This window comes from Rattus rattus, chromosome 2, assembly GCF_011064425.1.
Source record: "Rattus rattus isolate New Zealand chromosome 2, Rrattus_CSIRO_v1, whole genome shotgun sequence".
NCBI lineage: Eukaryota > Metazoa > Chordata > Mammalia > Rodentia > Muridae > Rattus > Rattus rattus.
The window spans coordinates 156,727,122-156,753,883 of NC_046155.1; the positions used below are offsets into that span (position 1 = coordinate 156,727,122).

General features: G+C 42.2%; 1 protein-coding gene and 1 non-coding gene across 2 annotated transcripts; both read left to right on the forward strand.

Annotated features, from left to right (window-relative positions):
• The first annotated feature begins 3,882 nt into the window (after positions 1-3,882).
• LOC116894381 (olfactory receptor 13A1-like) lies at positions 3,883-4,833 on the forward strand. The gene has a single exon (XM_032896089.1). The coding sequence runs from the start codon at positions 3,895-3,897 to the stop codon at positions 4,831-4,833; it is 939 nt and encodes a 312-aa protein (XP_032751980.1). The 5' UTR covers positions 3,883-3,894.
• A 7,885-nt stretch (positions 4,834-12,718) lies between these two features.
• LOC116895003 lies at positions 12,719-12,851 on the forward strand. The gene has a single exon (XR_004387191.1). It is a non-coding gene; the product is annotated as a small nucleolar RNA SNORA51 (small nucleolar RNA).
• Positions 12,852-26,762: the final 13,911 nt, after the last annotated feature.

Here is a 26,762-nt window from a genome sequence, read left to right on the forward strand (position 1 = left end):
TGTGTCCCACTGTCCAGAAGACGTCTCCTCCAACCTCTCCAGTAACAATCCTACTCCACAGAGGTCGCACTCTCTCCCCTTGTCATTGGGGTCTCCTCTCTTCACTGTAACACACCTGCCTCCACTTACACTGAATATACATTCCATTTGCTCTAACACACTTAAAACATTTTGAAGGTAGAAGCTAAGCCAAGGCTTCAATTAAGGTAAAATAAATTTACAGTTTCAGTGTACAGTTAAGGAAGTGATTTGAACTCTTTTTGACCATTCGATGTGCTTTATAGAATCCCTCCTTTCATGTAACCCAGTTCAATGAAGATGGAGGACATTTTCATGATCCCAAAAGTCCTCTACAACTTCTTGTTCAGGTCACAATAATTTAGAGGCAGCATGATATGCATTCTCTGCTGCAGGTCAGGTCTCTAAGTGCATTTCCCTCTACACAAAATCATACAAGTTCATTGTAATCATTTAGTCTTTGGGCACTATCTATACTGTTGTCTGTTTATATTTGGCTTTTCTCTGATATATTTCTATGACTTGGTATGTGAATAAAGCTACCATGAGTGGTGTTGATCAATGTTATTATTTGTAACAGAATATCCCTGTATGTGGTGATAGGAGATGGGTTGATATTTAAATGTTTGTGCGTATTCTAAGTAAATGTTTATGTTTCTGTAACTTTGTCATCTCTGTCTTGCCTAGGTTTGATCTCCTCTCTTCTTGTTGTCTCTACATACATAGAAGATGACGCGGAGTGTCATCACTCCACCATGCAGAGCCCTAGAACTTACTTTTTTCTATTTAAATGGACTGATTACCATTGTCTTATCTTGCTTAACACTTTCACATCTTTGACATTTATTATCTTACTAATCATTATTCTTCTAAGATAGGGTTTTCTAGTTTCCACATGTGAGGGATAAATGTGATATCTGCCTTTCTATACCTGGCTTGTTTGACTTCATACATTTTTCTCCATTCCCTTCCATTGTACTGTATATAAAAGGATATCATGCTTTTTATGGTTAAATAAGATTCCACTGTGCATCTTTATTACCATTTCTTCATCCTCTTATTCCAAGATGCATGCCTAGGCTTATTCTGTTTATTTGCTAATGTGACCTATTCTCCACAGGGTGTATTGATGCTGTTCTGGAACACTGATTTTATTTCCTGAATACATTTTCTGCTTTTTGAAAGTGTCTCATTATGTAGCTCTGGCTAGTCTGAACCTTTTTTATGTAGATGATTCGGGCTTTCAACGGTCTCTTTCTCCCAAGAGCTGGGATAAAAGGTGCATTGTAAACATGAACACCAATTTGGAAATGATGTGATTTTTAAAATATTTTCATAAATTTTTAAGATGTTCATATAATACACTTTGATAAACTCATTTTCCCTCTTAAACTCCTCCCACACACATCCTCACCACACTACTCACCCAACTTTTTCTATCTTCTAATTTAAAACACACCAAGTCCAATCTCTGTGGGAGACCTACCCATTATAATTTACTTCCCAAACATTGTCCCTCCTCACAGTCCTCCCCTCCCAGAGTTCCTCCATCCATCCCTCCTCCCCTGAGTGGGTCAGTCCCACCCTGGGTATACCCCCATACATTGACACATGAAAACTGCAAGGTTAGGTGCATCCTCTACCACTGTGGCTAGACAAGGGAGCCCTACTTGCTGGGAGCCTTGGTCCAGCCCATCTATGATGCTCTTCAGTTGGTGGCTCAGTCTCTGAGAGCTGCTAATGGTCCAGGATAGTTTATTCTGTTGGTCTTCCTATAGATATCCTATCCCCTTCTGGGCCTTCTATCCTTTCCCCCAACTCTTTCATAAGAGTCCCCAACCTCTGTCCAATGTTTGCTGTGAATATCTACATCTGTTTCAGTCATCTGCTGGGTATTGCCTCTCAGAGGACATTTATGCGAGGCTCCTGTCTACAAGCATAAGAGAGTATTGTTAATAGTGTCAGAATTGGTGTTTGTCAATGAGATGGGTCTCAAGTTGGGTTAGTTATTGGTTGGCCATTCCTTCAGTTTCCTCTCCATCATTGTCTTTGCATTGCTTCTAGACAGGATAAGTTTGGGAATTGAAAGTTTTCTGGGTGGGTTAGTGTCCTAATTCTCCCACTGTGGGTCCTGCCTAGTTACAGAAGGTTGGCCAACTACTCTTAAATATAGAGTCTACTTTGGAGTATGGTCTATAAATAGAGATCACATCAATAAACAAAACTGTCTCTGCCTTTGCCAACAAATGTTGATAGCTCCTCAGGTAAGGTTAGGAATATGTGTCTAACTCCTCATGCCATGATGTTGTATATCTTGCACAGATCTTTTGTTTGCTGTAAAATCTCTGTGAGTGCATGTGTGCATCTCCCTCATTGTTTCCACACATCCTTTGTTTGCTGTCCTCTACCACCTCTGGCTCTTATAATCTTATTTCCTTCACACCTTCCATGAAGTCTCCTACATTTTGAGACATGGGTTGTGGTCTAAACCTCCCATTAAAGTCTGAGCACTTTGACGTTCCTTTTTCTGTGCACATTGGCCAATTATAGGCCTTTGTGTTAATTGTCCTCTGCTGCAAGAAGAGGGTTCTCTGATGAGAGTTAAATGATGGACTGATCTATGGGTATCGCAATAAATTATGAGGAGTCATTTTAATGCTATGTACGTTTAGTAGAAAAACAGTAGTAGGTTTTCTTCTGAGGGCTATGATACATCTAGTCACAGGTTCTCGGCCTTGTTAACCGTACCACATATGGGTTCTACCTGCTGAGGTGGGCTAGAAATTTAGAAAGAGAGAGAGAGAGAGAGAGAGAGAGAGAGAGAGAGAGGAAGGGAGGGAGAGAGAGAGAGAGGAAGGAAAGAAGGGAGAGAGAGAGAGGGAGGGAGGGAGGAAGAAAGGAAGAGAGGAAGAAAGAAAGAAAGAAAGAAAGAAAGAAAGAAAGAAAGAAAGAAAGAAGAAAAAGAAAAATAACTGGTTAGTTCATAACATTTGTGCACTACTTCATCAGCAGACATATTACAACTGTTGTCGCTCACAGGATTCAAATTTTTCAAGAGGCTCTTAGTGTTGCTCATCTCTCCGCATATTCCCTACCTTAGCCTTCCTCCTAACTTCCACCCCTTCATCATTCTTATTTAATGTTCTCCTTCCATTACACATCATCTTCTGTTCTTCCTCCCCACAGTGACTTTGGGATTACTGGGCTGGGTTTTGAAAAACATTCACTTGGTGACAGATTTAACGTGGGTTAGAGTCAAGACAGTTTCAAGCATAGGAGAAGCCACAGATAGGTAAAATTCCAGAAACGCATGGCTACTGGGCCATGGGGATGCCATTATCAAGTTGAGATTACCCATAGAGCAACCTCTCCAGAGATCAAAAGAGACAAAATGACTCAGAAGCTAGGAGGCCGGGTGTGAACCAGCATACAAGAGTTATCTCAGTGTGTCCATCTAAAACTGTCCTCGTGTGGAGAAATGCCTGGTGTGGAGATAAGGGGTACAGCTGTGTTGACAAGCACAGTTTAGTAGTGACAGAGAAATAAAGCAAAGGCAGATCCTGAATGAAGGATGCTTCCACTCATTGAACTTGAGCTCTTTCCACACATTAGAGAAGATGAGGGAGGAGCAGATTCAAATCTTGATTCAAATCTACATGGAGAAAATGTCTAGGGGGTAATCAAAAGTAAATGAAATATATGGGGTTTTCCAATGGTGTTGTACACAGACCAAAAAAAGACCAGAAGCTCCCATGAAGGAAATACATTCACGCCTTCCCTTTCTGACAGCAGAAAGTTCGGAACCAGACTTTGAAGTGGTAAACGGTGATACTTTCTCAGAACCTGACAGACACAACGGTGGACTGCGTTCTCTCCATGATGATGTTGAGTCTCAACCAGACAGTAGTGACAGAGTTCATCCTTCAGGGGTTCTCAGAGCACCCTGGTCTAAGATTGTTCCTGATAGGCTGCTTCCTGTCCCTCTATACAATGGCTCTAATGGGCAACATTGTGATCATTGCTTTGGTCACCTCCAGCACTGGGCTCCACAGTCCCATGTACTTTTTCCTGTGCAACCTGGCCACCATGGATATTGTGTGCACCTCCTCTGTGATTCCCAAGGCCCTGGTTGGTCTACTGTCTGAGGAAAACACCATCTCCTTCAAGGGATGCATGGCCCAGCTCTTCTTCCTTGTGTGGTCAGCATCTTCTGAGCTGCTACTGCTCACAGTCATGGCCTATGACCGTTATGTGGCCATCTGCTTTCCCCTGCACTACAGCTCTAGAATGAGCCCACAGCTGTGTGGGGTCCTGGCCATGAGTGTATGGTCCATCTGTGCTGTGAATGCATCTGTGCACACTGGTCTGATGACACGGCTGTCATTCTGTGGCCCCAGGGTCATTACCCACTTTTTTTGTGAGATTCCCCCACTCCTCCTGCTCTCCTGTAGCCCCACATATGTGAATAGCATTATGACTCTTGTGGCAGATGCCTTTTATGGAGGCATCAACTTTGTGCTAACTCTGTTATCCTATGGCTACATCATTGCCAGCATCCTCCGCATGCGTTCTGCTGAGGGCAAGAGGAAGGCCTTTTCTACCTGCTCATCCCACCTCATTGTGGTCTCTGTGTACTATTCATCTGTGTTCTGTGCCTATGTCAGTCCTGCTTCCAGCTACAGCCCAGAAAGAAGCAAAGTTTCCTCAGTGCTATACTCAGTCCTCAGCCCAACCCTGAACCCCCTCATCTATACACTGAGGAACAAGGATGTCAAGCTCGCCCTAGGCAGACTCTTACCCTCTTTCTCACATTAAGCAGAGATGTGAAGACTATTCTCTTGGCCTGGGTTATTTCTAAACATGCTTTCCTGAGGGCAGCCTCATGGAGCAAGGCGCACCTATCGCTGTTTTAGAAAACCTTTGTATGATGCAAGGACTGGACAGTTCCACTTACTCTAACCTCAAAACAAAATGCTTAGTGACAGTGTAAACAAAACACTCAAGCTTTACTTCCTGATAAATACAAACCATTTCAAAAAGTAATTAAAGTTTATCTAAATAGAGATTCCATGTTCCTGGACTGGAAGATTTCAGTGTGTGATAATGGTGATTGTCACAGAATAAATCTCTTTTATCCAGTGCCTTCCTGCAACCATCACAGGGCCTAGTTTTAGAACTAGGACTTACAATCCAAACCTCACAAGGAAGGTGAAGAGGCCATCATGGATACTCTGTCTCTGAAAGGACCAAGTTGAGTGACTTGGCTTCTCCATTTCACAGCTTCCTACTGAGCCATGGAAGTCTAAGCTGGCGTGGAGAAAGAGGTAATCTATAGAACACAAGTTTAAGTGTCAAAAGTGAAGTCACAAATGTCACACATCATACTTATAAATATAACAATCAAACTCATGGGAAAGATTAATTATTTCCAACAAAAGGTTTTGGGGAATCTAGATGAATGCCTGCACACAAAGGGTAAAGTGGAAGTCTGTCATACTCTCAGTGAAAAGGATCGTTTGCATAGACGAAAACACTGGGCCAGAAACTCTTCTTTGACACAAACTACTTTAATCATCTTCTTTCTCCTCCCATAACTCCCAGATCCTACCTACCTACCTACTTACCCACCCGATATCTCTTCTTTCTTTCTCAAACAAAACTTAAAAACACAAAACAAATGCAAGCCGGTAAGAAAAACAAAACAAACAAAAGGAGTTCATTTTGCATTAACTTATTACTCCGGACTAAACTTCTTAAAACACTCCAAGAATATCAAGGAGGAAAAGGAGGAAGAAGCTCATCTGTGGCCACTGCTAAGACACTCTGGGACAACAATGCAGTAGAGAAAAGAGCATCGGCAGCAACTGCTGCTGAAAGGAGGCTTTATCCCTTCCAGACTAAGTTCTTCATGGACTTCCTTCTTCTTCCTGAAGGCTGCACCATGCCAGGGCTTGTGACGCACATTAGGTATGCTGCAATACTTAGTGCTTCATCCTTGTGGCCAAAATAGCTCTTCAAAACATTTATTCTGTCTCGTGGTTTCAGAGGACTCGGTCCATGAGACAGAGTAGAGAAGCATTTTCCCATCATGGCAGCCAGAACCCATAGAAGAGAAACACCAGTGTTCCACTGGCTTTCTCCTTTTCCCCTTAAACCAAGCTTTCTAGTCCCCAGTCCTTGGGGTGCTGGTGCTCACATGAACACTAATCTCCCCCTTCAATAAATCCTTTCTGAGAACACCCTTACTAGCTGACAGGCTAGCTTCTGTTGTGGTGGGAACAGTGGGGGTGCTGGAAGAATACAATCTGAATTGAGGCTGCGCAGTTTACCAGGCAGTATGAAGGGTTTGCCTTGATACCTGCTTTCTGGCTTTAGAGTCTGGGCAATAACATGCAGGTTCTTCTGCAGATGACAGACTCAACAGACAGATCCAAGTGTGACCTCTGTGACAATATGGCCCTTCACCTACATAATAAAAAAGGAGTTCTGAAAACTAGGTAAGATTGATGAAGCTAAAAAAAATGCATGCTGAAAGGGACCAGATATAGATCTCTCCTGAGAGAGACATCCAGAGCATGTCCAATACAGAGGTCAATGCTAGCAGCAAACCACTGAACTGAGAACAGGACCCCCTTTGGGGGAATTAGAGGAAGGATTGAAAGAGTTGAAGGAGCTTGCAACCCCATAAGAACAACAATGCCAACCAACCAGAGCTTCCAGGAACTAAACCACTACTGAAAGACTATACATGGATTGACCCTGGGCTCCAACTGCATATGTAGCAGAGAATAGCCTTGTTGGGGCACCAGTGGAAGGGGAAGCCCTTGGTTCTGCCAAGGTTGGACTCCCAGTGCAGGGGAATGGGGGGGGAGCAGTAAGGAGGATGGATGGGGCAATACCTATATGGGGGAGGAGGAGGGGATGGGGGTCTTATGGACAAGAAACCGGGAAAGGGAATAACATTTGAAATGTAAGTAAATGTAAGTAAAGAATCTAATTTAAAAAATGGGGGAAAAAAGGAGTTCTGGATGTTCCCTTAGTTTCTACTCTCTTGACTCACAAGTTGAATAAAAGAGCAAGCTAGGGACATAGTCTATGGAAATAGCTTTTGAACATGGTTTGATATTATGTGTCAAGTCCCTGAGAAAATTTTGTATGCATCAAAGACTTGACTTTTCATGGAGTCAGAGTTGGTGTCGCTTCAGCAAACTGATGTGGTGATGCTAGAAATGAAAGTAAAATCAGGAAAAGGCTGTGTGAAAGGGCAGCGAGGGGCTCTGCTTTGATGCAACTGTTGACCCAGAATGTAGAATATAGCATTCAGATCCTGAAACCAATGACAGACTCTCCAGAGACAGACTCAGTGTGTTCACTCTGACTGAATCTTTTGTATTTGTGAATAAGACGCATAAACTCCATTGCGGTTGGGAATGCTTCAATACCCAAACACTGAAAAAGTCACAAGCATGAACTTATCTGCATGGATACAGGCTTGGGGATGGACGTACAGTAGCTAATAGACAGAAATCAGAGAGAGAGAGAGAGAGAGAGAGAGAGAGAGAGAGAGAGAGAGAGAGAGAGAACAAACCTATGACTTCCTCAGAAGTATTTACAGATATGCATCCATATTTTCCTGACACAGGAGAACCTCATGATCTTAAGTGACCCAAATTCTGGAAATACATACACACACACACACACACACACACACACACACACACACACATATATATATATATATATATATATATATATATATATATATAGCCAGCCTATATCACAAAGCAAAATTCTGTCCCTCCCCCCAGATAATTACATCCTGTACTAAGTATGTACAGACTTTCTTCTTCTTATCATAATTTCCTTAAACTTCAATATGAAAACAATTTTATGGCATACATATTGTATTAGGTATTACAAATAATAATTTCCCCTTTGTCAACCTTCGGCCCACAGAAGGTAGGAGGAAGGGATTCTGCCTAGGACCATAGGAAGCAGGATGAGCCCTTTCTGGTTTAGTTGCTTACCTCAAAGGCAGTTTTGTTCTTTTCTTCTTTCTTGGTGAAGTTTTACATTTTAACATTTCAGTTTCCCAAGGTTCTCCACCCCACTGGTTTTACTACTTAATGAGCAGAGACTTTTCTGGAATGATTATCTGAAGTGAAGTGCACCTGCAGCTAACCTAACCTGCTCTGCATAGAACAAGACGTGCCCAGGAGAACTGCAGTTTGGTGAGAAATGCTCACTTCTAGGAAACACACTCTGCTCTCCCCACAGCCCTCTGAAACTGGGAAATTTTCTAGTTGAATTCCTAAGTGAGTCTTCAGTATTCTGCAGATGCTCAGATGCTGGAATAAAAGCCAGCTGAGTCTAAGGTCCCTCAGGGTCTCACTACACAATTCAGTCTGAAAGGCTTCTGTCTTGCTTCTTAGAGTTCAGAGATATCAATAGTAAGTATTTGGCTTCTTCAAAAACCCAGTTACGTTATGTTTTTGTTTTACTCCCAGATGTGAGATACGGCGCTACTTTGGATCGTCCACAGCAGCTACCTGATTTGTCTCAGGCTCTGGTAGGGATGTTCTGCCAGCTGAAGATAGTTTACATTTGGAGTTCTGGGGATTCTTGAGAGGGTTATAAAATGCCAGAGCCCCAATAGGCTTTGGCAGCTGTTCCTCCCTCTGCTGCTGCTGGATCCTCTTGCAGCTTTTGCTGTTTGCTGGGTTGCTGGTTGGAGATAGCTGAACAATGAAGATTGGACTTGCCCCAAGGAACTCAACGTCCCTAATCTTCAGGAAGTTTAAAGAGACCCATGTCCCCTTTCCCCTCTAACTTTTCTCATCTACCTAGCATTGGAGGTTGGAAGGGATTAGGGTGGAGAAGAGAGAACCCTATCAAATAGCCAAAAAGTCCGGCTACAGTTATCTGCCACCATCAAGAAGTACTGACTTGTACCTGGACAGCCTTGGCTGTATGATGCAACCCAAGACAAGCTCAGCCCCATGGGAGGTCTTCTCCAAGCACCGGGTCCTGTGTCCTCGTACCTGACAGCCAAGACCACAGTGAAGATTATTCAGAAGATTATTCCCAGGATAGATAGGACGCAGGTGTTTTTCTGTGTTCCTGTTGTCTGTGGCCAGAAGCCAGGTGCTGGCCCAGTACTTGCTCAGTTGTTTGCATCCAAGTCTCAAGTAGAGTTACAGCAGAGGAGGACTCACGGTCACGTTACTCGCAGGTTCTAGTTCACCAGGAAAGGAAAGTTTTCTCTAGCTACATGAGTCCACCGTGAGGAAATCTGCTGTTTGTGTTTGGGACTGTGGTAACAAGTATCATGGGTGGGAAAAGGTCATCTACACTCTGCATCTCAACAGAGGCAGGTACACAGCTAGATTCCTGCAGGAATTCTGATAAGAGTCTGGGCTGCAGTTTCACATGCCCAAGCCCCTCAGAAGCTGGGTGGCTCTGTGCACTTCTCCAGGCTGAAGCTGTGACAGTCCAGCTCCCTCAAATACTGTGGTCCTGTGCCCTTAAATATACCTACTCCTCGATCAGTGTGGTTTCTCTTACTCCTCAGGGAACAAGTTTCAGGAGAGCAAATGCCTTCACCATCACGAAATGCTGATGGAGAAACAAAGTAAAGCTGTAACTTATATTCTCCATGCAGGAAATTGTGTATTTAAATTTACAATGAGGGGCAATATTTATTTTTTTAATTAAACCTATATTCAAATGTAAAACCTTTCTCAATGATGATAACATTTTCACCTTTGTTTTTCTTTCACCTCCACCTTTGTCCAATGTCCCTTCCAGTCTGAGCTGCCAGAATGACTGCCATAGACAGAGTCTATTTAAGATTTACCACATTTTCCAATGAGGCCCTTTCTCTCTCTTCTTGACCCTTCACCATTGTGCCTCTCCCTCTCTTTCTTCCTTCCCTGTCTGTCATGAAGGTGACACATTCCATGACTAATATTTGCAGATGATACAGCATTTCCTCACAGTTGATTGTGGATAAGAATCATGGAAGGTCACTGAGGTAATATGCCATCTCAGCACACTGCTCCAGGGATCCATCCCGTCACATTCATAGGTCTGTCACAGTAACCTGACCCTAGCCTACCTCCACAATGGCATTTCAGGAACATTTAATTGATTTTCTGTTTTGTAAATCCCACTGCTGCATATACGAAACATCTTGCTTTATATGGCCAGTTGCTCATTTATACCCAAGTCGTGTATTTCCTATTATTAGGTCCATGAAAGACTCTAAGTAAATTATTTAGCCAGCTTTCAGTGCAGAATAACTGACTTTTGCGAAAGTACGTAGATGCCTTCTAAGAAAAGTAAAGATGACAGAACCTGTCACTCATCGCTATGGATCCTAGGGTTTCCCAGCCAGAGCAGGGTGTTCATTCGAGAGAGCCCCTGCTCTTTGCTGCTGAATGGCAAGGTGACATGGACCTTTTCTTAGGAGGCCACACATATGTCTCTTCCACAAAGGAAACCCCCAAGGGTGGGGCAGCTGCTGATCAATTTATTATTATTCACACAACTAAACACCCACACATCATTTAACAAAGCCACCATCCACCTATGTATTATTCACTTATCCACCATCCACCCATCTATTATTCACTTATCTACCATCCAGCCATCTATTATTCATTTATCCACCATCCAGCCATTCCTAACTCTCTTACCCACCTGCTCATGTATCACATGCATTTAGAGTGTCCACCTGTCAATTTCTAGAAGTATTGCTGGATTTGGGTGGAAAGTGCATTGGACTATAAATTACTATGTGAAAATTAAAATCCAGAGTATATTGAGTCTCCACATGCATGAACATACCATTATCTCCACTGTTTGGGTTTTTTAAATTTCAGCAATGTTTCTGAGTCTTGGTGAACATTTGCACAAGGAGTACCAAAGTATTTCCTATTATACTCTATTGTAAATGGAATTTAAGCACTTGAATCTCCCATTATTATTGTTGTTATTATTATTATTGTTGTTGTTGTTGTTATCATTATTCAAAAGTACAAAGATATTAAAGTATTTATTTTCACACATTTGCTTTCCCTTCTTTAGCATCGGTGAACCCATTGACTTCTTTTTAAATTTGTATTTGTTTTATCTTGTATGTGTGTACCTGAGCATACATATGCACATCACATGCACGCATGAGCCAGCAGAGGTAGAAGATGCTGTCAGATCCAATGGAACTGGAGTTATAGTTGGTTTTGAACTGAACTCATGCTAAGACCTGGTTCCATGTCCTCTACAAGATCAAAAAGGGTTCTTAACCTCAGGGCTGTCTCTCCAGCCCTCATTTGCTTCTTTTAAGAGACATTTTGTAGTGGAATCACAAAGTGTTCCACGTGACTAATGTTGTACGGAGATTAAAAACAGACTCGTTCCTTTCCTTGCTCTCCAGTCTCCTTCATGTCTTTGCAGCCCGTGGGAGTGACATCAGTTTCTAGAACAATGCTGAGCATTGAAAAGGAGCAATGAAAGAAAGAATTTCTAGTTTAACATTCTAGGGGGAGCAGGATGTATAGTTAGTTTCACCACCAGGGATCACAGTTTTTATGTATCCTTTATGTATGGGGATTAGGAAGGGTTGTGATGTTTCTTATTTTGTTGAGAAATCTTCATAAAAGAAGAATTTTAAAAGCTAAGTAAATTTGATTAAAACAAAAAACTGCGGTGGGGGATAAGCTACTTGAATAAAACTCATCAATGAACTCTGTAAACCTGCTTTAGAGAGTCTCAAGTGTAGCAAAAAGGATGGAGTGCAGACACACCAACATATGAACAATGTGCCAAACGTAGGGGAAAGGCGATGCAGAGTACTAAAGACTCAGGTAAACGCCTTTTCCATGTGTGTCCATTTCAGATGAAGTGGTCACAGGGACAGAGGCTGAGCTGAAACCTTCTGCAGGGGGTGTTTAAAAAAACCCAGTGACCCTCGGAAAGTGTGAGCAGAGGCTCTGCAGAATGAGGGCACAGTTCCCACTCACAGCATGAGGATACCCTGCCCACCTCTGCCACACCACTCTACAGAGAGGCTAAGTCCTGAAGCCTTAAGTCACTTTAATTGTTCCTGAGAGCTTTTTCCTTCAGCTTCCGCTGTGAGGAGCCTCAGGACAAATGTCTGGCCCTGATCTCTTGAAAGCACAGGCTTTGATATAGCAGTCTCCTGAAAGGCTCTGCCAGAGCCTGACAAATATAGAGGTAGATGCTTGCAGCCAACCATTGAACTGAGAATGAGGGTCCCCAATGGAGGAGTTAGAGAAAGGACTGAAGGAGCTGAAAGGATTTGCAACCCCATAAGAAGAACAATAATATTGATATTGTTAACGAAAACCCCCAGAGCTCCCAGGAACTAAACCACCATCCCAAGAAAACACAGGGATGGACCTAAGAACTTAGCTAGAGCTAAGGCTCTAGCTGCATAAGTAGCAGAGGATGGCCTTGTTGGCCATCCATGGAAAGAGAGGCTCTTGGTCCTGTCAAGGCTCGATGCCCAGTGTAGTGGAATATCAGAGTGGGGAGGTGGGAGGGAGTGGGTGGGTGGGTGAGGGAACACACTCATAGGAACAGGGGGAGGAGGGATGGAATAGCAAGTTTCTAGAGGGGAAGCCAGGAAAGGGGACCACATTTAAAATGTAAATAAAAAGTCCAATAAAAGAAAAAAATAGGCCTCCTTGTGCTTACCACAGGCTGTGTTCCTACACTGACTGTATGGAAAGAGGAGAAAGAATAAACCTACCCTGTGTACACCTCAGCCTAGGCCACTGTACCTGGTCTGTATTGTGAATGGGTAGACATGGATAAAAGAAAGAAGGAAGGGAAGGAAGGAAGGAAGGAAGGAAGGAAGGAAGGAAGGAAGGAAGGAAGGAAGGAAGGAAGAAAAGAAAAGAGAAAGAAAGTACTGGCTTAGTTAATATAGAAGCAGAATATGGTATATACTTTGGTTGAAACACTTTAAGAGGCACCTTCAGAGGCCATTGTGACATGCCAAGGTGAGTGGACCTTGCCCTCTGCCCTGTAACCTCCTGGCTAAAATAAAAATCCCAAGCACACATCTCACTGTAAGAGTGCCCCAGAGTTTGAACCTCAGCATAGAAGGTTAGCACCACAGATCTTCGTGTTCTCAGTGGATCAGGGGTTTCATGAAGGGTGGTGGGTCTTACAACAGGATAGAGTGGAATGATTTTGTTTTGTATTCCATCATAAATCAGCAAAATTTCTAGCTTATTTTATGAGTTTATTTGTATGTTATTTTTAACCTTATGTTTAAACCTGACTCCTCACTCAACATCCACAATACACTACTTTTGAAATGAAGCAATAGTTCTAAAAGAATACAAGACAGGTAACCATGGGCAAATAAGACTTGATGGTCCTTCTGTTTTGCCACAACACCCACACGGAGTATAGTAAGATACTGCTACAGATGACTGCCAATTATCCTGTTTGAAGGCGGAAAACGACCTTTACTCTCATGGAAATGCAAATACCATCCCAGTCCTGCTGGAGCTGGTCATGCCCTATCAGCTAAAAGTCAGGCTGGAGTGATTGGGAGTCACCTAAATAAAGGATTTCCTGGACTTAAAATGTCAGAATAAAGACCCAAATAATGAGGACTGGGTGATAATAACACAATTGTAAAAAGACCACAGTTGTAAAGACCACAGTAAGTGGTCTTTCAACAAAGTGCTCTGTGTACATCAAGACTTCAGACCAGGTTTGGGGTGCTGCTACAGACATTCCAGGACATGAGCATGGTAAAGACCCTTAGCAACCCTCTTCTTGATTGAAAGCTCAGCTCCTATAAGTTGGGAAATCAACCTTGCTGAGATCTGGGTCACTTGCTACAACATGGAGTTATTTGTGATGCTTCTTGAAGCTTTTCACATACTCCCTAGTACCCAGATTTCACATACTCCCTCCCATACCGAGATTCAGCCATGCTCTTTGAGGTACAGATTAGACATCGATGCTACAGTCCCAGAAGAGTATAATCGTCTCGATATATGCTGTTGAAAACATATTCATTGACTTTTTCCACTCCAGATATTCCACATCTGAAAAAGACAAAAATATGATCGATTGAGGAAGCAGGGATGAGCAGCATCAAAAATTCACTTGCTAAAGCCAGGACTAGGCTAAACATTGATTCAGCATTTTTCATTCTGTGAAGGACCATTCTCATCTTTGTCATGCATGCAAAATATCTCACAGAAACTCTGCATCCCAGATGATGGAAAAGCTCTGCATACCAGTGCATGGTAGCTCCCCAAAGTTGGCAGATAAGCCATAAATACTGTCATTGGCCACTAGTGTGTGAGCTTCTGCACTTACCTTTCCCTCTGTAGTCAACTTCCACTCCAATACAATAAGCATTGAGTTGAAGACCCATGCTAATACAGCCATTCAGGAAATGGCTGTTGCAACTGGGTTGAGGTCTTCAACATAAAGTTTCTACTTTTCCTTATAAAGACATTACAAAGGCATTACATAGTCTGTGGTGAACTAAGACTGTGTCAGTCATATGTCTAATTCAGCCTTTGCCCAGCTATTGACACCTAGCTATGATGCTCTTCCCGTTGTGATCTACAGAAATAAGTTCTCTTCCTCTTCCTTCCAATTATCTGTAGTCTAAATGTGGGCTCCAGCATCCTAGATCACAGAATCCCAGCCGCTTTCATTGGTTGTTTTGTATCTCATTGGTTTGGGGATTGCAGACAGTATCTTTGTCTCCTTTTGCATAGACTTATTCTTCATGAGTAGTTCCTTCTACCACAGATCAAACCAATATTCAATACTGGTGGTTTTCTTCCTAAGCGTCAGCCTTGAACCAACCCTGGTTCCCACTAATTCAGAACTGTTTATAAGGATTTGGATGTTCACATTGGTAGTTCTCTTCTTGCTTCGAAGTGTTCTTACAGTGTGGTGATTTGGTGTGTACATAAAGTCTTATTCTTCTTATTTTTTTCCTTTTATCTGTTCTTTTAGTGAGTTCACATGTTTTCATGAAAGTAGTGTTATTTGCTTCTGAGTGTAGAACTTCTTGACAAATACTTTCTAAGCTGGCCTAGTGGTTATGAGCTTCTTCAGTTTTTGCTTACCTTGGAAAGTCCCTACATCAACACTGTTTCTGAAGAGTATCTGCTTGATATTGTATCATTTACTTCTTCCCGTTTCTTTTATAAATAATATTTTTGTTAACCCTTTGAGCATTTCATACTACCTATCTTCTTCATATTCACTCTGTACTTCTCCTCACAGCTCCTCTCGGATCCACTCTTCCTCCCTATCCACTTCACTCAGTCTCCTCTTTGCAGCAGCAGCAAATGTCCTCCGACTCTTACAATCTTTCCACCCCCTCTTCCATGATGTTCTCTGAGCCGTCAGTGTAGGGTTATTGTTGTAAATGTATTAGTTAGAAATGGAAGCCCCAACAGTTAAGTTGATCTCTGCATTTTAACTAGTGATGGTTTTCCATATATATGGATAAGTATTCAGAATACAGTTAGAAATTATATTAGTTTAGAAAATGTGGCAGTAATACTTCTCACCAGCCAGAAGTAATTAGCTAGCTTATAGTACCAAGCATATATAGTGTGCTTAAGTCCAGTTAGGTGTTGTTATTACACCTTTACAGATCTTTTTGCTGGCCATTGCTGTAGTTCACAGGCTTGCAGCTCACTGGAAATGTAGATTATTTTCTCCACTAGCAGATACATTGATCCTTTGGCAAGTGAGAGCTAGTCTTCAGAGACAAAGCTTCCTGGTCAGACTTAGATTGAGTCCTCCAAGTCCTATGTCTGGAACATGTGAAGTCTTCAGCAATGGGCTCTTACCTACTTTCTTGAAAAGGCACCAAGGGCAATGGCAATAAACTATATTATTATAGAAGTCTTGTTTTTAGGGATCTGCTTAAATTTGAGTCTTTTACATGTTTAGGGTGGTGAGGATGGGTTGTGAAAGGCATCTGCAGTGTCCTCCTTGATATCTACTTCGGGGAAGCTCATTGATGCTTTCAGATACAATTCAGGGTTAATTTCCTCTGTTCAGTTTAGTGGTGGGGATTCATCTGCCAGTTCAGATGTGTAGTGGCACTTAACAAAGAAAATCTGACCTAGCAGAATCCAATTTCTCAACCCACCCAATACCTGATCATATGCTCCTCTTCCCTATCCCCTTTCTCTCACAGGCCCCTCCCTCCCTCCCCTCTCCTATGATTGCTTTCTTCTCCCTCCCAATTGGGACTGAGACATCCTCACTTGGGCCCTTTGGCTTGTTAACCTTTTTAAGTTCTGTGGACTGTATCTTGGGTATTCTATACTTATTTTGGCTAATACCCACTTATTAGTGAGAACACACCATGCATTTCCTTTGGGGTCTGAGTTACCTCACTCAAGATGATATTTCCTAGTTCCATCTATTTGCCTACAAATCTCAGGGTGTCCTTGTTCTTAATAGCTGAGTAGTAGTCCATTGTGTAAATGAATCACATTTTCTGTATCCGTTCTTCTATTGTGGGACTTCTAGGGTGTTTCCAGCTTCTCACTATCACAAACAAGGCTCCTATGAACATAGTGGAACAAGTGTCCCTGTGACCTGGTGGGGCATCTTTTGGATATATTCCCCCAGAATGTACCAGAGAACTGAGAAGGAAGAGAAATGCCCTACAGTAGGGAGAAGGAACTTGTAGAGTCTACCTCTAGCAGAAAGACAGGGCATCAAGTGAGAGATGTGCCATCCCACAGTCAAAAACTCTGACCCATAATTGTTCCTGTCTGAAAGAACTGCAGGGACAAAAATAAAAAAAGAGCCTGAGGAAAAGTCATCCAGAGACTGCCCCACATGGGGATCCAGCCATATGCAGTCAACAAACTCAGTCACTATTACTGATGCCAAAAAGTGCTTGCTGACAGAAACCTAATATGGATGTCATGAGAGGCTCTGGCAGAGCCTTACTGATACAGATGAGGATGCTTGTAGCTAACCATCGGACTGAGCATAGGGACCCCAATGGAAGAGTTAGAGAAATGAGTGAAAGAGCTGAAGGAGTTTGCAACCCCATAGGAAGAACAGTATCAACCAACCAGACCCCTCAGAACTCCCCAGGGACTAGACCACCAACCAAAACGTACAAATGGAGGGACCCATGGCTCTAGCCACATACGTAGCAGAGGGTGGCATTGCCTGGCATCAATAGGAGGAGAAGCCCTTAGTCCTGTGAAGACTCATTTTCCCAGTGTAGGGGAATGACAGGGTGTTGAGATGGGAGTGAGTGAGTGGGAACATCTTCACAGAAGCAGAGGGAAGGGAAGGAGGAATGGGAGACAGGGGAAAGGGAATAACATTTGAAATATAAATACATAAAATATACAATAAAAAATAAATTTTTAAAATAGCAAATAATAATAATAATAATAATAATAATAATAATATCCACTTATCAATGAGTGTGTCACACCAACCCCAGTAGATTCTGTGTGACAAGTTCCACAGACTGAGGCGTTAGAGGAGGAGGTCTCCTGGAACCGGTTGTGGAACTCTCTAGCCAGAGAAAGATATTGAGCCATATTTCCCATAACAGTTTGTCTGCTTTATCTTCTATTCCTCTTCTGTATTTATGAGGTGTTCCTGTTATCCTGGGCTGAAATTTTAAGTGAGAAAATTGGATAAGAAGCCACCCCTTGAGATGGGGACATTAGTCATGACCTTTCCTCCACGAGATCCAGTGCCTTGCCTCATAATCATTTACATAATTACAAAATAGCACTTTAATGAAAACCCTACCAACAATATATGAACTTGTATGGCTATGTGTGTGTAATTGAGGTGGGCTCCGACATTTTGATATAGAAAATATTTTTTTTCTTTTTTTCGGAGCTGGGGACCGAACCCAGGGCCTTGCGCTTGCTAGGCAAGCCCTCTACCACTGAGCTAAATCCCCAACTCTAGAAAATATTTTTTAAGTACAGTTTTAAATTGAACTTTGAGGATTTTTAAGAAGACAGAAGCTAGATGTTAGATAAAGATTACCCATGGAATAGAACAAATGAAACTCAAGATGGATGATCAAAATGTGAATGCTTCACTCCTTCTTTAAAAGGGGAACAAGAATACCCTTGGCAGGAAGAGAGAGGCAAAGATTAAAACAGAGACTGAAGGAACACCCATTCCAGAGCCTGCCCCACATGTGGCCCATACATATAGAGCCACCCAATTAGACAAGATGGATGAAGCAAAGAAGTGCAGACCGACAGGAGCCGGATGTAGATCGATCCTGAGCGACACAGCCAGAATACAGCAAATACAGAGGCGAATGCCAGCAGCAAACCACTGAACTGAGAACGGGACCCCGTTGAAGGAATCAGAGAATGAACTGGAAGAGCTTGAAGGGGCTTGAGACCCCATATGTACAACAATGCCAAGCAACCAGAGCTTCCAGGGACTAAGCCACACCTAAAGACTATACATGGACTGACCCTGGACTCTGACCTCGTGGTAGCAATGAATATCCTAGTAAGAGCACCAGTGGAAGGGGAAGCCCTGTGTCCTACTAAGACTGAACCCCCCAGTGAACTAGACTGTCGGGGGAGGGCGGCAATGGGGGAGGGGGGAGGAACACCCATAAGGAAGGGGGGAGGAAGGGATGTTGCCCGGAAACCGGGAAAGGAATAACACTCGAAATGTACATAAGAAATACTCAAGTTAATAAAAAAAAAAAAAATATTTTTTTTCTTTTTTTCGGAGCTGGGGACCGAACCCAGGGCCTTGCGCTTGCTAGGCAAGCCCTCTACCACTGAGCTAAATCCCCAACTCTAGAAAATATTTTTTAAGTACAGTTTTAAATTGAACTTTGAGGATTTTTAAGAAGACAGAAGCTAGATGTTAAAGATTACCCATGGAATAGAACAAATGAAACTCAAGATGGATGATCAAAATGTGAATGCTTCACTCCTTCTTTAAAAGGGGAACAAGAATACCCTTGGCAGGGAATAGAGAGGCAAAAGATTAAAACAGACACAGAAGGAACACCCATTTCAGAGCCCTGCCCCACATGTGGCCCATACATATACAGCCATCCAATTAGACAAGATGGATGAAGCAAAAGAAGTGCAGGCCCACAGGAGCCGGATGTAGATCTCTCCTGAGAGACACAGCCAGAATACAGCAAATACAGAGGCAAATGCCAGCAGCAAACCACTGTACTGAGAACGGGACCCCCGTTGAAGGAATCAGAGAAAGAACTGGAAGAGCTCGAAGGGGCTCGAGACCCCTTATGAACAACAATGCCAAGCAACCAGAGCTTCCAGGGACTAAGCCACTACCTAAAGACTATACATGGACTGACCCTGGACTCTGACCTCATAGGTAGCAATGAATATTCTAGTAAGAGCACCAGTGGAAGGGGAAGCCCTGGGTCCTGCTAAGACTGAACCCCCAGTGAACGTGATTGTTGGGGGGAGGGCGGCAATGGGGGGAGGATGGGGAGGGGAACACCCATAAAGAAGGGGAGGGGGAGGGATTAGGGGGATGTTTGCCCGGAAACCGGGAAAGGGAATAACACTCGAAATGTAAATAAGAAATACTCAAGTTAATAAAAAAAAAAAAAAAGAATAAATACCAAATTAAAAAAAAAAAGATTACCCATGGAAATTTATTAAATTGTTCAGGAGCTAAGGGTCATAACCAAGTGCCCCTGAAGACCTTTGAACCTACTCCTGGAAGTTTGCCATTAACTATAAGTGATTTTTTTGTACTTTGTTCTGTTAAGGATAATGATGTTATCTATTTCATTTGTAATTGATTCTTTGAAACCACTCTTTAGAAATTGTAATAACTGAATGATTTTGTATTTTCTTGTGCCAAATTATTATGATAATTATTCTTTGCAGCTGCTTCAACAAACACATCCTTTAGAATTGTAATACCTGTTTCTCTTGCATTAAAACCTCTGAAGGCTGCAAAATACACTCAGATTCAAACTGCCTCTGTGTTTGTTTCTGTTTGTCACCACTGAATCCTTACCCACCTAGTCTTCAAGGAAACCCCACACCCAGGTTGGGTGGTCTGTGGCATAAGTGCATACCATACATGTTCTTTTTAGTTTTGGTTACCTCACTCATGATGGTATTTTGTAGTTACATCCATTTGCCTGCAAAATTCACAATGTCCTTATTCTTAATAGCTGAATAGTGCTCCACTGTGTAACCGTACCACATTTTCTGTATCCATTCCTCTGTTGAAGGACATCTGGTTCTTTCCAGCCTCTGGCTATTATAAATAAGGCTGCTATGAACATAGTGGAGCATGTGTCCTTGTTATATGTTGGAGCATCTTTTGGGTGTATGCCCAGGAATGGTATAGCTGGGTCCTCAGGTAGAATTATGTCCAATTTTCTGAGGAATCACAAGACTAATTTTCAGAGTGGTTGTACCAGCTTGCGATCCCACCAACAATGGAGGAGTGTCCCTCTTTCTTCACATCCTCACCAGCATCTGCTGTCACCTGAGTTTTTTATCTTAGCCATTCTGACTGGTGTGAGGTGGAATCTCAGGGTCATTTTGATTTGCATTTCCCTGATGACTAAAGATATTGAACATTTCTTTAAGTGCTTCTAGACCATTCGAGATTCCTTAGTTGAGAATTCTTTGTTTAGCTCTGTACCTCATTTTTAATAGGGTTATTGGGTTCTCCAGAGTCTCACTTCTTGAGTTCTTTGTATATATTATATATTGTAGCCACTAGAAAGTCACAGATGCCATGAAAGCAAGAGGCTCCCAGGACCCAATAGTGATGACGTTTGCTGAAATACCCTACAAAGGGAAGAGAGAACCTGTAGAGACTAAATCCAGAGGTTAGGCAGGTTGAGGAATGGGGCCACTCACCCATCTCAAAAATGTTAACCCAGAATTGCCCCTGTCTAAAAGAAATGCAGGGACAAAGAGTGGAGCAGAGACTGAAGGAAAGGCCATACAGAGACTGTCCCACCTGGGGATCCATCCCATATGCAGGTACCAAACCCAGACACTATTGCTGATGCCAAGAAGCACTTGCTGACAGGAGCCTGGTATAGCTGTCCTCTGAGAGGCTCTGCCAGCACCTGACTAATACAGACGCAGAGGTCCATAGCCAACCATTGGACTGAACAGGGAGGCCCCAATGGAGGAGTTAGAGAAAGGACTGAAGGGGCTGAAGGGATTTGCAAACCCACAGAAAGAACAACAATATCAACCAACCAGAGCCCCCAGATCTCCCAGGGACTAAACCACCAACCAAATTGTACACATGGAGGGACCCATGGCTCCAGCTGCATGTGAAGCAGAGGATTGCCTTACCTTGCATCAATAGGAGGGGAGGTCCTTTGTTCCTATGAAGGCTCAATGCCCGTGAGGTGGGAGTGAGTGAGTGGGTGTGGGAGCACCCTCATAGAAGCAGGAGGGAGGTGGGTGGGATAGGGGGTTTGTGGAGGGGAAAACGGAAAGGAGAATAACATTGGAAATGTAAATAAATAAAAATAACCAATAACAAAATAAAGTCTATATTTTAAAAAAAAAAAAAAAGAATTGTTACATTATCCTAGACCTAGCCTCAGTGAGGGGCCCTTAACAGCATGGGATTCAATTATCAACCATGTCAGAAACACAAGCAAAAGTTGTGTAACAAATTCCAGGTCAGTCCAGGTCATTGTTAAACAGTGTTTGCAGGATGCTTGGCATTACCATAAGGAGACAGGAGAAAAACCCACAAAGTAACAGAAAAATTAGGAAAAGCTACAGTGTAATGCTGCAGCTCTGTGGGGCTGGTATCCCTGAGAAGGATGTTAATCCCGGTTATGGGCCCTTGTCCTTGGAGGAGGCACCACAAAACCATACTGGGAAGAGTGTTCGATCCTTAGTCACTCTGCAATCTGCATATCTAACCCATGACTGAGTCCCTTAGTGTCAGTTGGTTGTAACTTGGATTTCAGTTGTCCAGGTGTCTGGAGAGGACCAGGATCAGTACCATTTACAAAGGAGTTTGTGATTCTGCACTGAACTTCTCTTTCATGTGCACTCATTCCTTTTCCCCTTTGTTGACTTCCCCTTCCTAATTTCCCATGTCAAGGTTGACACTCAGTCATCCTCATCGGCAGCCTGGAATCTATGCCCCAATATAGCCTTAGATTTACCTTGCTCCTCTCTGTTCCCACTGAACTGTTCCCTCAGGGAGTCCAGTCCTAAAACAGCCAGCCACCAGCTTACTCATTGTAGACATGCTGAAAGGTTCCTGTATTTAACTGAGCCCTCTGCATCACTATTCCAGAATGCCAGACACAGATAATAAGGATCTATTAGGTTGCCAGTTTTGGAGGTTTAATAAGAGCATGGCGTCATTTCTGATGAGAACATCCTGGAGAATGATTAGTAAATGACAGTGTTTGGACTCTGTGTGTGTGTGTGTGTGTGTGTGTGTGTGTGTGTGTGTGTGTGTGTGTGTGTGTGTCAGGAAAGGCAGTCACAACTACAGTTAATCAGCAGAAAAGAAGCTAGATGGGGTTAAACTCGGACTTTTATAATAATCAGCTTGGAAAAAAAAATAACAAGGAGCCTCTAAGAATTATCTTCCAAGGGCTCCTCCTAGTGGCCTCCTGCTGAGCCCTACTCCTTAGGTTCTGCCTTCTCTCGGGGGCACTAATCTTTAAACCACACTTACACTATAGCACCTGCTATTGTTTAAATGCTGACCTCACCCTCTGATTTCCAAATGCCTCCAAAGTACTCCAAACGCCTACATCCAAGTTTTCTTCCCACAAATTCCCAACAAAACCCCTCAGTTTTAGCTCTTCTTGTTTCTTCGTGAATCATGTTTCCATCCAGGTCTGACCTGTCTTGGGGCCCCCAACATGTGTCACAGGGCCAGTGTCTAGGGGAATGTGATCATGTTTGGGCATATAGGTCTTTTGAACATTACCAGTTAAAATAAAATCATTAGTGTGGGCTCTACAGAAGAGATACAGATTCACAGGAAAGATGCTAATTGGGCTCCAAGGCACAGCCTGCAGTGGCATGTCCACAGCCTACAGATCAATGTTGGCAGCAATATCATGTTTGAGAAAAGGCAACAAAGGATTCTTTCCTGCAGACTTCACATGCAGCAGGGCTCCGCTGACACTGAGTTTTGTAGTGTGTTCCCTGCACTATGAAAAAATTAGGATTCTGTGATTTAAGCCTTCCAGTCTCTGGCATATGATAAGAGGAATGTTAAACAAAATATTTTTTACTTCTTTTTATTTTTGAGATTATAATATAATCACAACATTTCTCCCCTTTCTTTCCTCCCTTCAAAATTCTCATATGCTCCTCCTTGCTCCTTTTTAAATTCATGGCCTCAATTGCCATGAGTTGCTATTACACACACACACACACACACACACACACACACACATTCCTAAATAGAACCTACTTTGTCTATGTAATGCTACTTATATGTACATTTTCAGGGCTAAACACTGAGTTCAATACTCAGTTGGTGTGCTCTTCCCTGGGGAAGATTGTTTCTCCCACTCCCAGTATTCCTTGGTTGCTTGTAATATTTTTAGAGTTGAGGTCTCGTGAGCTTTTCTCTGCCCACTTTGGCATATCTATTGGTGTTGTCCTTGTTTAGCTCACATTTGGGTGGTCATGTTGGTAAAACTTTACGGATATAGCTTCTGGCATGACTAGAAGATATTCTCTCATAGCAAACTCACTGCTCTCCTGACTCTTACAATCTTGCCATCCCCTCTTCCACAATGTTCCTTGAGCCTTGGGTGCAGGATTGTTTCGTAAGGTGTATCCATTGGGACTGGGCTCCACAACTCGGTATTTTGATTGTTTATAGTTTTCTGTTGTAAAGATAAATGAAATAGTAAACTTTGCAGGTAAACAGATTAATTAGAAAAGATAATACTGGGTGAAGTAACTTAGATCCAGAAAGACAAAGGTCACGTGTTCTCTCTCAGTGAAGGCTCCTAGCTCCAAATCTTCAAATGTTAGCACATAGCCTAGCAATTGTGAAACAAGGAAATTAATATTTCTTTTTAAAATCTAATAAGGTGACTTTATTCATGACCATCAATAGACACCTTTGCAATGGACCGTACAGCAAGGAATTTGGTTCTTTTTTTTTAATCATACAAAGAGTAATTTATAGACAGCAGAGAGGATAAGGATCAGGATGGAATATTACTGAACATCAGTGGGTGAGAGTTCAGAACAAACAGACGTAATCTCACATATGGTGCTAAGATTCCCATAGTTTGGCTCTCATTCAGTTTTAGGAATGAAGTGTACTAGCCATATTTGATACTCTCTACTACAGAACAAAGTGATGGTTTATTCAATGTACAAATACTTCCAGGGATGCCCTCCTCCCCAGATCAGGGCAGAGGAAACCCCAAAGCTCCATTTTTGTTTTCTGAAAACAAGCATACCCTTTCAACACTTAATGGTGGGTAAACTTCTAGCTATTCTATATCAGAACATTAACTGGAGATAAAATAAGAGCTTATCACCTCCTGAGACTATTCTTTTTGTTGCCACCAGTGCTATACATACAGAAATTCCTTCTGAAAATATTTTGTTCATTCATTGAGTTTCCACCCAAGGGTCAAAATATGCAAAATCACCTAATTCTAGCAGCTGGAGGGATGCAGCATTCTCTAGTATCCCCAGCTCATAGTGAGCAAAATGTTGTAAATGGCTTCCAGGATTTAAATGCATCCCCAGGATAAGTGCCAAGAAACTAATAAAATGTCCTCCTGGCTGCTCCTCAGAAGGGATTTACCATTGCATTAGTCTCACTGCTGTGTGAGGATCAGGTTCCTATCCGTCTTGGAACTGGGAGCCAAAAGGGCGAACAAACATAGACTTGCCAACACTGAAGGGAAATTCGTGTTCTGCAAATATTTTCTCCTAACTTCTCTATCAATAAACCTAACCCTGTAGGTTCTCCCTGGAGGGAGTCATCCGCACAGTATAGCTGTTACAGATCCCATCTGAGACACTGCCTCCCTAAACTGAGCTGGAGGCATTAATGAGTTGCACCATATCAATGATATGGACATGTACTGGGATCACAGTTTACAGGTCCCTCCTCAACATTAGTGCAAGGATCACACTAAAAGCTCAGATAACTGCCCCATCTGCTTACTCGAAACAGCTCTGAGACAGTGGAAGACAAATCTCCACCTTCGGCTTTTCCTGTGCTAGGAACTAGGGCATACCCTGGACACTCCAGTCTCCCCAGCGGCATCTAAAATGTGTTTTCTATCTCACATGTCTCAGAACGCCGACAGGACTTGGCAAATCCTAATATACTCCAGACCACTAAAAACAGACAGCAGGTTGAACAGACACAATTCAAATGTTATAGAGGCCCCTTTTATATAACAAGTCACATACAAACAGGCCAGACTAGTTGCTAAGGTCTTTCTACACAAAGCCTACTAGATAGCATTGAGAGAGATAGATGTCTGAAATAATTGAAAGAATGAGAAGATGAAGATGAGTTTTAGATAAAAACACAGATAGGTTTCTACAAACCAACTCTACTGAAGTGAACATATGTGACTTGGTTCACAGAATTAAAAATAGTGTCTACAGAGATGCTCAGTAATGTCTACAAAACAATTTGTTTACAAACAAAACTGTAACAAAGTCATTTTAGAGATACCTAGAGTAAGTGTAGGGCCACCTACTAGAATATGGATAGCCTCTAGACACATTATATGCATGTAGAAAATCTTTCAAACAATTAAAATATTAAAAAGAAAACCCAAATGAACTGACTTAATCAAAATTTAAAAAAAACATACTAAAATACATCACAGAAATGAAGATATAATAACTAAGCTGAAAATTTCAACAAAATTCAACACAGGCTCGTGACTTTGAATACCCGTCACTGTAAAGCATCCAAACTCAGGAGCAAAAAGAAAAAACATAAGGGATTTACCACGCATCAAACAGAATCATGTCTGTGGTGACTGTACCAGAAGAAGTAGGAAAGGAATAAAAAGCACAGTTTTAAAAACTGGGAGAAAACTTCTCTAGCTTGGGATAGAACACTGAAATCAACATTCAAGAAGCCCAAAGAGACACACACCAAGACAATATAATTAAATTGTCAAATTTTAATGGCAACTACTTTTAAAAGCAATTAGGAAAAGTAATAAGACAATGCTAATTTTCAGCAACACACTGCAGTCAGAAGGTTGAAATATTCAAAAATGCAAATTATGCCCATTAAGAATACTATACACGGGGTTGGGGATTTAGCTCAGTGGTAGAGCGCTTGCCTAGCAAGTGCAAGGCCCTGGGTTCAGTCCCCAGCTCTGGAAAAAACAAAAAAACAAAAAAACAAAAAAACAAAAAACAAAAAAACAAAAAAAAGAATACTATACACATGAACGTTATTAATATTATCTTTCCTTCTTTCTTTCTTCTCCTCCTTCTTCCTTCCTCTTCTTTTTAATTTTCTTGTATGTTTGTCTGTTTGTTTTGAGACAGAGTCTTACTATGTAGCTCTGGATGTCCTGGAACTCACTCTGTAAGCCAGGCTGACCTCAACTCACAGATCCATCTGCCTCTGTCTTCTATATTCTGGAATCAAAGCTGTGCACCTCTATACCTAGACCTAATGTTATCTTTCAATGTAAAGTTTTTGTAGGTAAACAAAAGCTGAGGGAGAGAACT

What these genes read in the sequence shown, in the direction of transcription:
- LOC116894381 (XM_032896089.1), top strand. Translation starts at nt 3,895, where the DNA reads ATGATGATGTTGAGTCTCAACCAGACAGTAGTGACAGAGTTCATCCTT.